The 11,731-nt window shown below is 51.3% G+C and overlaps 1 protein-coding gene across 3 annotated transcripts; it reads left to right on the top strand.

Annotated features, from left to right (window-relative positions):
- The first annotated feature begins 1,689 nt into the window (after positions 1-1,689).
- On the top strand, positions 1,690-11,361 carry TMEM208 (transmembrane protein 208). 3 transcript variants are annotated; one of them, XM_075326273.1, is made up of 6 exons: positions 1,690-1,798; positions 3,376-3,471; positions 3,650-3,709; positions 3,984-4,120; positions 4,271-4,355; positions 5,387-5,527. In XM_075326273.1, the coding sequence occupies exons 1-6, from the start codon at positions 1,793-1,795 to the stop codon at positions 5,510-5,512; spliced, it is 510 nt and encodes a 169-aa protein (XP_075182388.1). In that variant the 5' UTR covers positions 1,690-1,792; the 3' UTR covers positions 5,513-5,527. The 3 variants fall into 3 exon arrangements, with proteins under 3 accessions (XP_075182388.1, XP_075182387.1, XP_075182389.1); XM_075326272.1 differs by lacking the exon at positions 5,387-5,527 and adding an exon at positions 11,055-11,361 and having other exon boundaries at positions 1,691-1,798; XM_075326274.1 differs by lacking the exons at positions 3,650-3,709; positions 5,387-5,527 and adding an exon at positions 11,055-11,361 and having other exon boundaries at positions 1,691-1,798.
- The last annotated feature ends 370 nt before the right edge of the window (positions 11,362-11,731 follow it).

Raw genomic sequence — 11,731 nt, 5'->3', positions numbered from 1 at the left:
CATTATACACCCCTCCCCCTAAATCCCCCAGACGCCCCATCATTATACACCCCTCCCCCTAAATCCCCCAGACGCCCCATCATTATACACCTCTACCCCTAAATCCCCCAGACGCCCCATCATTATACACCCCTCCCCGTAAATCCCCCAGACGCCCCATCATTATACACCCCTCCCACTAAAACTCCCCAAACACACCATCACTATACACCCCTCCCCCTAAATCCCCCAGACACCCCATCATTATACACCCCTCCCCCTAAATCCCCCAGACGCCCCATCATTATACACCTCTCGCCCTAAATCCCCCAGACGCCCCATCATTATACACCTCTCGCCCTAAATCCCCCAGACGCCCCATCATTATACACCCCTCCCCCTAAATCCCCCAGATGCCCCATCATTATACACCCCTCCCCCTAAATCCCCCAGACGCCCCGTCATTATACACCCCTCCCCCTAAATCCCCCAGACGCCCCATCATTATACACCTCTCCCTCTAAATCCCCCCCAGACGCCCCATCATTATACACCTCTCCCCTAAATCCCCCCCAGACGCCCCATCATTATACACCTCTACCCCTAAATCCCCCAGACGCCCCATCATTATACACCCCTCCCCCTAAATCCCCCAGACGCCCCATCATTATACACCTCTCGCCCTAAATCCCCCAGACGCCCCATCATTATACACCCCTCCCCCAGACGCCCCATCATTATACACCCCTCCCCCTAAATCCCCCAGACGCCCCATCATTATACACCCCTCCCCCTAAATCCCCCAGACGCCCCATCATTATACACCCCTCCCCCTAAATCCCCCAGATGCCCCATCATTATACACCCCTCCCCCTAAATCCCCCAGACGCCCCATCATTATACACCCCTCCCCCTAAATCCCCCAGACGCCCCATCATTATACACCTCTACCCCTAAATCCCCCAGACGCCCCGTCATTATACACCCCTCCCCGTAAATCCCCCAGACGCCCCATCATTATACACCCCTCCCCCTAAATCCCCCAGACGCCCCATCATTATACACCTCTACCCCTAAATCCCCCAGACGCCCCATCATTATACACCCCTCCCCGTAAATCCCCCAGACGCCCCATCATTATACACCCCTCCCCCTAAATCCCCCAGACGCCCCATCATTATACACCCCTCCCCCTAAATCCCCCAGACGCCCCATCATTATACACCCCTCCCCCTAAATCCCCCAGACGCCCCATCATTATACACCCCTCCCCCTAAATCCCCCCAGACGCCCCATCATTATACACCCCTCCCCCTAAATCCCCCAGACGCCCCATCATTATACACCCCTCCCCGTAAATCCCCCAGACGCCCCATCATTATACACCCCTCCCCCTAAATCCCCCAGACGCCCCATCATTATACACCCCTCCCCCTAAATCCCCCAGACGCCCCATCATTATACACCTCTACCCCTAAATCCCCCAGACGCCCCATCATTATACACCTCTCGCCCTAAATCCCCCCATACCCCCTCATTACCGGTCCTTCACGTTTGTGCCGCCGCTATTGTAAACACGTCCGTGACCTCGTGGGATGTTTATTCCGTCCAGAAACGTCAGACTGCATTTCACACACGCCCCTTTCACGTGCCAGAAATGGCGTAATACCTGGAAGGAGCCCATACAGTCTAGCATCTACCTACATTGTAGCGGCTTCCGCCCTCCGTATGGTTTTCCCATGCTGCTCTTTTTGTGACGTCATTCTCTGGCGCCGGATGTGCGGCTGTGCTGAGCTGGAGATGTGCTGCAGTCATGGCGGTGAGAACCGGAGATTCATTGCAGCAAGGAGATCATAATCATATAGTATTTGTACTGTTAATCTGATTACCCGCGCCCTCCGCTGCCACCGTCACCCCGCCCGGACCACCTCCCCTTCGCTGCCCCGTCGCCCGGACTACCTATCCTCTGCTGCCCCCAGCCCAGGCCACCTCCCCTCCGCTGCCCCCTCGCCCGGACCACCTCCCCTCCGCTGCCCCCTCGCCCGGACCACCTCCCCTCCGCTGCCCCCATCACCCCGCATGGAACATCTCCCCTCCGCTGCCCCCATCACCCCGCCCGGACCACCTCCCCTCCGCTGCCCCTCCGCCCGGCCCACCTCCCCTCTGCTGCCCCCGTCACCCCGCCCGGCCCACCTCCCCTCTGCTGCCCCCGTCACCCCGCCCGGCCCACCTCCCCTCTGCTGCCCCCGTCACCCCGCCCAGCCCACCTCCCCTCCGCTATCCCCTTCCCGGACCACCTTCCCTCCGCTGCCCCCTCGCCCGGACCACCTCCCCTCCGCTGCCCCCTCGCCCGGACCACCTCCCCTCCGCTGCCCCCATCACCCCGCATGGAACATCTCCCCTCCGCTGCCCCCATCACCCCGCCCGGACCACCTCCCCTCCGCTGCCCCTCCGCCCGGCCCACCTCCCCTCTGCTGCCCCCGTCACCCCGCCCGGCCCACCTCCCCTCTGCTGCCCCCGTCACCCCGCCCAGCCCACCTCCCCTCCGCTATCCCCTTCCCGGACCACCTTCCCTCCGCTGCCCCCTCGCCCGGACCACCTCCCCTCCGCTGCCCCCTCGCCCGGACCACCTCCCCTCCGCTGCCCCCATCACCCCGCATGGAACATCTCCCCTCCGCTGCCCCCATCACCCCGCCCGGACCACCTCCCCTCCGCTGCCCCTCCGCCCGGCCCACCTCCCCTCTGCTGCCCCCGTCACCCCGCCCGGCCCACCTCCCCTCTGCTGCCCCCGTCACCCCGCCCAGCCCACCTCCCCTCCGCTATCCCCTTCCCGGACCACCTTCCCTCCGCTGCCCCAGTCACCCCGCCCGGCCCACCTCCCCTCCGCTATCCCCTTCCCGGACCACCTTCCCTCCGCTGCCCCCATCACCCTGCCCGGGCCGCCTCCCCTCCGCTGCGCCCCCCCCCGGGCCACCTCCCCTCCGCTGCGCCCCCCCCCCCCCGCTCGGGCCACCTCCCCTCAGCTGCGCCCCCCCCCTGCTCGGGCCACCTCCCCTCAGCTGCGCCCCCCCCCTGCCCGGGCCACCTCCCCTCAGCTGCATCCCCCCTGCCCGGGCCACCTCCCCTCAGCTGCGCCCCCCCCTCGCCCGGGCCACCTCCCCCCGCCCGGGCCACCTCCCCTCCGCTGCCCCCCCCCGCCCGCACCACCTCCCCTCCGCTGCCCCCCCCGCCCGGCCCACCTCCCACTTTCATTCACATTTCAGAAATCTCATTTACTTTGCTGAAATCAGTAAACGCAGTGTGTGCATAAGCCTTTAGAGTTATGCGATTTAAGATGAATACCCCTCCCCACAAAGACGTGCGCCCCTCGACCTCCCTGAACAATTATCTGTTTAGCCTAAAGGCAAGGTGGCCACGAAGGGGAAGAAGCAGATTCATGAGGAGAACAAGGAGACGCTCAGCTTCTACCTGCGCATCATTCTCGGGGCCTCGGTGAGTGCATCACATGACGTATTCCTGAGCTTCTGGTTGGATATCTTCTGCACTCGCGCTACCACATTTTTGTATAGTGTTTTATCTACTAGACTCTGGGGGGGGTCTCTGGCCTCTGGTCCCCCCAATGGGGCAATGTAAGACTTAGCCCGGTGATGTGACCTCCCTCTGTCGTTAGGCGCTGTATGGAGCTGTGTCTCTGGGGATCTTCTACCACTCGTCTACATTCTGGAGCTGGGTAAGTGTGCACACATTAGGGCCCAGACATGTCTGTTATGTGTCCCAAAACAGCCACCGTAGTGACTATACATAGAGATGGTCATTCCTGGCTGGTGCTAGCCCTTAAGGTCTGCCGCTAGGCGCTTGTACGGGAACATGCCCTATATTTTCTCATCACTTAGCCTGTTATCCAGCGGGCCTGTGTGGCTTTCCCGGGGATCAGTGGCCCCAGGAGGTGTACTCTGCATGAGGAGTGAATTCTGAGTCAGTCCTGTCACCAGGTGTTTCCACAGGCCTCCCTAATGTTCAGCGCTGTCATCTACTTGCTGGCGTACCGTTCCATGCGTGGAATGGCTCAAGCAACCTTCACTGAAGATGGAAGCCTGGTAGATGGTGGAATTGACCTGAACATGGAGCAAGGAATGGCGGAGTGAGTATGAGAGCCCGGTCTGTATAGTCTTTCCTGCTCTTGCAGGTGACCTCTGTGCTATCTCAGAAGTCATGGCCACCAGGAAGAGTTCTCATTGCCTGGACGTGACGGTGCCGCGGTGTCTGATCTTTTGTCTCCTGTCATTCTCAGGCATCTGAAGGATGTGGTGTTGCTGACGGCCATCGTCCAGGTGCTCAGCTGCTTTTCTCTCTATATCTGGTCCTTCTGGCTGCTGGTGAGTTCTCACTTTTTCTTGCCCTCTTTCATTTTTTTATACATAGGCCCAATTCTTCAGAGCAATTTTGCAAGTAATCTATCGAAAATTGCTTTGAAAAGTTGCACAATTTTGCTCAATGCAAAGTTTTCAAAATTTGCGACTTTTGGCGTTTTTACAGCAGTTTCTCTCAACACTGTCAAAATAGGCAAAGACTGTGTCCAGGATGGGGTGCAGTGTGGGGGGGACACCACAGGTCCCCTATCTCATGACAAGCTGTGGCATTCCTTACTCCTGGATTAAATCTGGAAATTGCTTCTTCAGAGATGAAAGGGACTCGAGCTCTAGCGCCACCTATTGGAGGTAGCGATCCTAAAAGTCACTATTGACCCTATAAACCAGCCATGCCTTATGATTTGGGATATAAGTCACACCACAATTTCAATTTGCCCCTCATCAGTGAAAACCTTACCCCTTAGATGCCTCTCACTTGGCCAGATCAGATCTCATACTTTGCAGCGATGAAGGGCAAAAACCTGGAGAGCGTGTCTGCAAACTGAGATACTGAATAAATGCCCAAAAAAGGGGGAAAGGCCATTTAGCGTCCTGAGAATGCCCTGCAGAATATAATCCAATAAAAAAAATTACAAGCAAACTGCTCAGATAAAATCAGGTATTCTTAACAGCTTCTTGACCTTGGATGTATCGGTAATTGATTGTGTGGTCCCAGGAGCTGCGCCTGCACAATCGCCAGCAGGAGCTCAGCTTAAGGCGCCCTTCACACACCCGTGTCTCTGGGACATGTGATGTCCGTTTTCACACTTACCGGAGATACGGGCACACGTAGACCCATTAAAATCAATGGGTCTGCACACACGTGCGTGTTTTCCCACGGACCATATGTCCATGTAGAGCATACATGTGTTCTTGTGCTCCACACGTAGACCTGTTTCCTCCGGCAGCACGGGTGTCTCACGTACCGCATGGATGTGATCCGTGTGACATCCTAGTTTCTGTGAAATAAAATGAATTTCTACACTCCCCTTCTCCAGCGCTGCTGTCTCTGCCACTGCTGTCACTTGCTTCCGACCCCCGCTCATTATGCTCATCGCATATTCACTGCACCGAGGAGCAGAAGCAGCAGCATCGCCGGGCACATCAGCACCATGGACAGGTAAGTCTAAAAATTCATGTTGTCTGTGTGCTATGCGGATGTCACACGGGTAGCACACTGACAGCACACACTGAACACACACACTGACACACACATACGCACCTACATCATGGACCGTGTAATACGTGTGTGTTTTACACGGACGTGTGAAAGCGGCTTAAGTGATATCAGAGACCCCTTAAATGATGCAATCAATAGTGATCACAGCATTTAGAAGGCTGTGAGAGGGAGTGCACTCCCTCTCCCACCTGATTGGGATCCCCGTACCCTGATCACGGGGTCACGATCATTGCCATGGCAACCGGAGGTCAAAGGACGACCTCAAGGTAACATGGCTACTGTGGCCTCTTAGACCATGCCAGAGCATTAAGCGATCTGTGAGTGTCATACTGACAGGTACAATGTATTGCAATGCTGGAGCGTGGCAATATCCCATACATGGAATAAGTAAAGTGAAAAAAACAAACTACAAAAAAAAATTACAGAAATAAATAAGTATATTTATGGGAAAACAAAAATACACATTTGCCATCACTGCGATTGGAACAATCCAGTCTATAAATCTGTCACACCGTAAAAAAGAAAAACCATGTAGCAAAAACTTCATCACACCGCTGTCAAATATGATCAAAAAGTTATCCGTAAATAAAATTGGTCTCTCTGACCAAAACCCGGAATAGAAAGCAATCAAAAGTCTGACAAATGTGATTCAGGCAGAATTCCCAGCGCTTCTCACTGTAATGTGTCAGAATCCTATGGAAGCAGAGATGGGACAAGGCCGTGGAATAAAATCAGAGATAGACAATCAACAACAGTGATTTTTGTTTAGTCAACGCATTTCTGAGAACGTCTCCTTCAGGACATAAACTATCACATATGTGTCCCATCTCTGCATCCATAGGAATCCTATCTCCAGGAGTGCTGCAGCAGCAGTCTATGCCTATGGTAGCAGTGTGGCTTCTCACAACTACCCCGGGTGAGTTTGTCCTTTCCACGGACTTTCACTCTCCCCAGAGAAGACCCTACCTGCGCTTCTTTTGTCTTTACGGCCTTTATGCTGATGTAATGAGGTAGTGGGAGTCCCTTTGACCTCCCGTCTGGCCTATGGTCCGGCAGTGTCCATCTTTTTACACGTCTTTTTAAGCAGGCAAAAAAGGTGCGTTCAACAACAGTTTTGTGCACCTTTTGAAAAGACTGACACCACTGAGCTGAGACCAAACAGAGTCCAGAGTAACTCTGCTGCCTCATTATAGTGAATAAGTCAGTCAGGGCTTTCACCTGAATCACATATTTCAGAGATGTTGATGGAAACCCCGATGTAAGCGCTCAGCATAGAGCACAGAATAAATGTGAACTGATCCAAAATGTACCCAAAGTGCCACCAATAGCATTCATAAAATAACATGGTAGAGTTGGAAGGGACCTCCAGGGGCACTGTGTCAGCCCCCGGCTCACAGCAGGATTCACTAGATCATCCCACACAGATGTTTGTCTAGTCTCTGGAAGCATTGAAGGGGAACTCACCACCTCTCGTGGCCGCCTGTTCCATGTAGTGATTTCCTCACTCTCAAATAGTTATTCCTAATATTTCATCTGTATCTTCTCCCTTTTAAGTTTCATCCCGTTACTTCTAATTTTTCCCTGTGTATATGAGAATAGTGCTAATCCCTCTACAGTGTGACCTCCCTGCAGATGTTTGTAGGCCGCTATCAAGCCTCATCTCATTCTTCTTTTTTACAATCTAAACATTTGAAGATACTGTAACCGGTCCTCATAGGACATAGTTTGTAGACTGTATGGAGATAAGGTATGCACACCAGTGGCTATGTAAGGGGAATACATGTAATAGCAGAAACTGCTGTGTGAATACTGACATGAAAAATCCAATAGCTATATGAAGAGTGAAAATGTGAAAAATGGAATCTGCATTACTGCCATGAATATATGAATAAAGAGAACTTTAGCTACTGAATTGATCAATGCAATAGAGCCCCAACACTACGCCAAAGTATTTCTCTACGTTGGGGTCCCTAGCTAGTGTGTGTCCTCTCATGCAGTTAAAAAACTTACCGTGTATGGGAAGCTGAGACCCAGGCTATATATGCGTATCATAATACAGCAGAATTATAATTATGCACAACATCTCAAAATCATCACACATTAATCATAAAGCCTCTCCTTTGAAGGATATGATTACTACAGAACAGAACTGGAGATTTTCATTGGCTGAGGTAAAAATATATTTTATTTAATCAATCATATATAAAGTAGACATGACGCTGATGTGGGCATTTGCCGGCATTATGCATGCGGTGCGCGTGCGCCGACAGTAGGCACGGATTGGCTGTCGCAGCCGGATAGGTCCTGGTTGTGCGCAGCCAATCCGGTCATGTGACCGGGGATTTAAGGTCCTGCAATTTCATCTTATATCACTCTCCCGGACGAAGCGGTAAATGTAACATCGCGAAACGCGCGTCGGAGGTTTTAGGCAGATAGAGGCACATCAGTGGGGCTACGGCATCATGGGTGAGAACTTGTTACCATTCCTTCTTTGGATAATGAATTTTTTGGTCTAATTATGGCTGGGACATAGAGCAATATGATAGAGTGAATACATTGGTATGTGCAATAACCCTGTCCCCTTGTGAATTATTTATTACCTTTGGTTACTAACATAGCTATATGACTATATCTTGTACTCCCCTGATACACCCTTCAATATACACTGGTGTGTCTGCCTCTTGTGGGATTAAGATAGGGTGGAATTTTTTCCTTCTCTTTCTTCCCTTGTTAAACATCAAAGCACCTTGTTTTTAACTGTGTGGTGTTTTTTGTCTACTTTATATATGATTGATTAAATAAAATATATTTTTACCTCAGCCAATGAAAATCTCCAGTTCTGTTCTATATATGCGTATCATGTGGATTGGCAATAGGTGTGGTTGGGGAGGGTTCACAAACGAAAAACTACTAACAAATAGGGAATAACGTTTGGAACTCCATTCTATGTCTGAACTGGGTGCAAAAACCTAAAAAAAACATCACTATATGGAGATAAGGTATGCACACCAGTGACTATGCAAGGGGAATACATGTAATAGCAGAAACTGCTGTGTGAATACTGACATGAAAAATTCAATAGCTATATATAAATGTATATGTATGTTACATATAGCTATTGATTTTTCATGGTTTTTTTTTAGGTTTTTGACAAAAATGATGGCGCCCTCCCGTCCCCCTCCCTTCTCCTCCGGATGGTGCGATCTGACACTGATGTTTCTTGAGCTTGAAGTTCACCTTTAATCTCTTTTAGATGTTTTTCTTGGCTCTTTTGTTTCCATTCATATTAACCCTATGACATCGCATCTCTCCTCCTGTGTCAGCGGCTCCATGTGTATGTGCTGCCTATGACATCACATCTCTCCTCCTGTGTCAGCAGCTCCATGTGTATGTGCTGCCTATGACATCGCAAGTCTCCTCCTGTGTCAGCGGCTCCCTGTGTATGTGCTGCCTATGACATCGCATGTCTCCTCCTGTGTCAGCGGCTCCATGTGTATGTGCTGCCTATGACATCGCATGTCTCCTCCTGTGTCAGCGGCTCCATGTGTATGTGCTGCCTATGACATCACATCTCTCCTCCTGTGTTAGCGGCTCCATGTGTATGTGCTGCCTATGACATCACATCTCTCCTCCTGTGTCAGCGGCTCCATGTGTATGTGCTGCCTATGACATCACATCTCTCCTCCTGTGTCAGCGGCTCCATGTGTATGTGCTGCCTATGACATCACATCTCTCCTCCTGTGTCAGCGGCTCCATGTGTATGTGCTGCCTATGACATCACATCTCTCCTCCTGTGTCAGCGGCTCCATGTGTATGTGCTGCCTATGACATCACATCTCTCCTCCTGTGTCAGCGGCTCCATGTGTATGTGCTGCCTATGACATCACATCTCTCCTCCTGTGTCAGCGGCTCCATGTGTATGTGCTGCCTATGACATCACATCTCTCCTCCTGTGTCAGCGGCTCCCTGTGTATGTGCTGCCTATGACATCACATCTCTCCTCCTGTCTCAGCGGCTCCATGTGTATGTGCTGCCTATGACATCACATCTCTCCTCCTGTGTCAGCGGCTCTGTGTATGTGCTGCCTATGACATCACATCTCTCCTCCTGTGTCAGCGGTGTCAGCGGCTCCCTGTGTATGTGCTGCCTATGACATCACATCTCTCCTCCTGTCTCAGCGGCTCCATGTGTATGTGCTGCCTATGACATCGCATGTCTCCTCCTGTGTCAGCGGCTCCCTGTGTATGTGCTGCCTATGACATCGCATGTCTCCTCCTGTGTCAGCGGCTCCCTGTGTATGTGCTGCCTATGACATCACATCTCTCCTCCTGTCTCAGCGGCTCCAATTCTCCGTTTCCCATGCGCTGTGCCTTTGTGTAGACCTATTTTAGTTTGTAGTCTGTTTATCTTGCGTCTCTATTTTCATTCATAATTTGACGTCTTTGTTCTTCGTGTCGTCTTCTAATAACGGGCTTCTCTAAGGAATTCATTAGCTGCATGCTATTTCCTGGCCATATGTTTCCCATCCGATATTGCAGTTGTTTGAAACTCAACCCATAAAAAATAAAGTTCACAATCAAGTCTGACATCTGTTAAGAGAAATATAGGGGGTGTACGCGTTACTGGTAGCACAAAAGGCTCTGGAAAAGTGCTATGTCTCCCCCCAAAAAAAGAAAGCAATGAAAATCTGCGCTTCCAATTGCCCCTCTTCCTTCTGAGCTCCACAATATGCATAGATCACATTTAGTGTCCACATCTCTGGCATTGTTGTAGTGAGAAAAGCCTGCTTAATTTACGGGTTGTGTCTCCAGAAGCACGAGCTGGACACATTGTATGAGCACTTCAATGTACTGGGCACAACAAGGACTGAATTGCAATTTTTCACTCTGCAGCATTCCTTGCGTTTGACTCCACAAGTGTTTTCCAGAGACAAAATTGTCACGGCACCCGCAGATGAATTCTCAGGAAGGTGTAATTTCCATAATCTAGTCACTTGAGGGCGTTTCTGCTGCTCTCGCATTTAGGGGCTTTGCAAATGGAATTCACAAACTGTTCTAGGAAAATCTGTGCTCCAAATATCAAATGGCGCTCCTTCCCTCCCAAGCCCTGCGGTGTGGCCAAACAGTACTGTACGGGTACATGTGGGGTATTGCCACATCCAGGAGAAATGGTGTAACACATTATGGGGCCCTTAACCACTGGGGATTGAATAATTTTTATTGCACTGGTGGTTGGTTTAATGTTATGGCTAGTGCTGTATACTGTATACTGTGTACTGTATACTGATTGGTAAGTTGTATGTGTTTATACATGATACGGTGGTATAGTGCACAGACAAGTGCTCAGATGAGCGTAGATGAGGACGTGCTGTCCCGGAGGGTTACAGATATGAGCACCAGATTTCTGTACCCTGTGAGATGGGGCGTATGACTGGGGGCGTTGGCAGGACCCTCTGTGGACATTCACCTCATTTCCTTTCTTCGTAGGCTCCTGGACGCGCTGCTTATTTGCTCTGGATAAATGTTCTTGGCCCTTGGTTCTCAGCAGATTCATCCTCCGCTGCACCACAGGAACAGAATGAAAAGCGTCAGCGACGGCAGGAAAGACGGCAGATGAAACGCTTCTGAGCCTAGCGATGTGGTAACTGGAAATGGACTGTCTCTCTCTGCTCTTCATGTCTGACAGACGTGGAGGCTTTTCTATGCAAGACTTAGTGGTAATTGGTCGAGGCGTGTAGCTACAGTACATCGGGCCAATCCAATGCTGCTGATAATAAAGTTTTCACAGCACAGAGCTCCGGTCACTAGTATCTTTCATCTGTTACTTTCACTTTTCCACAGAAGTGACACTTCAGCCTGGATCTAAATGTTGACAATGGGCTAAAAAGCATTAGAGTGGAGCATACTCAACTCCTGGCACTGACCTATCCATTAGTATGTGACATAGGATAGAACATCGGAGGGTTTGTACTCTCTTGTGGCCCCCACCCGATACAATGACTGTGCAGTGGGTGATGGTTGAGGCCTTGGACACACCACCCAATACAGTGTCCATTCAGCGGGTGATGTCTGATCTCTCTAGGCCACCTCCCGATACAGTGATCGTTGAGCGAGTGATGTGGGATCCCTTGTGACTGTCACTTGATACAGTGACTGTTCAGTGG

The sequence above is a fragment of the Anomaloglossus baeobatrachus genome, chromosome 10 (assembly GCF_048569485.1).
Source record: "Anomaloglossus baeobatrachus isolate aAnoBae1 chromosome 10, aAnoBae1.hap1, whole genome shotgun sequence".
Classification (NCBI taxonomy): Eukaryota; Metazoa; Chordata; class Amphibia; order Anura; family Aromobatidae; genus Anomaloglossus; species Anomaloglossus baeobatrachus.
This window is presented reverse-complemented; position numbering and strand designations above follow the sequence as displayed.

Excerpts from the sequence above, each read along its gene's own strand:
- TMEM208 (XM_075326272.1), top strand. Across the intron at positions 3,710-3,983 it reads CGTCTACATTCTGGAGCTGG|GCCTCCCTAATGTTCAGCGC; the intron begins GTAAGTGTGCAC and ends GTGTTTCCACAG. Across the intron at positions 4,121-4,270 it reads ATGGAGCAAGGAATGGCGGA|GCATCTGAAGGATGTGGTGT; the intron begins GTGAGTATGAGA and ends TGTCATTCTCAG.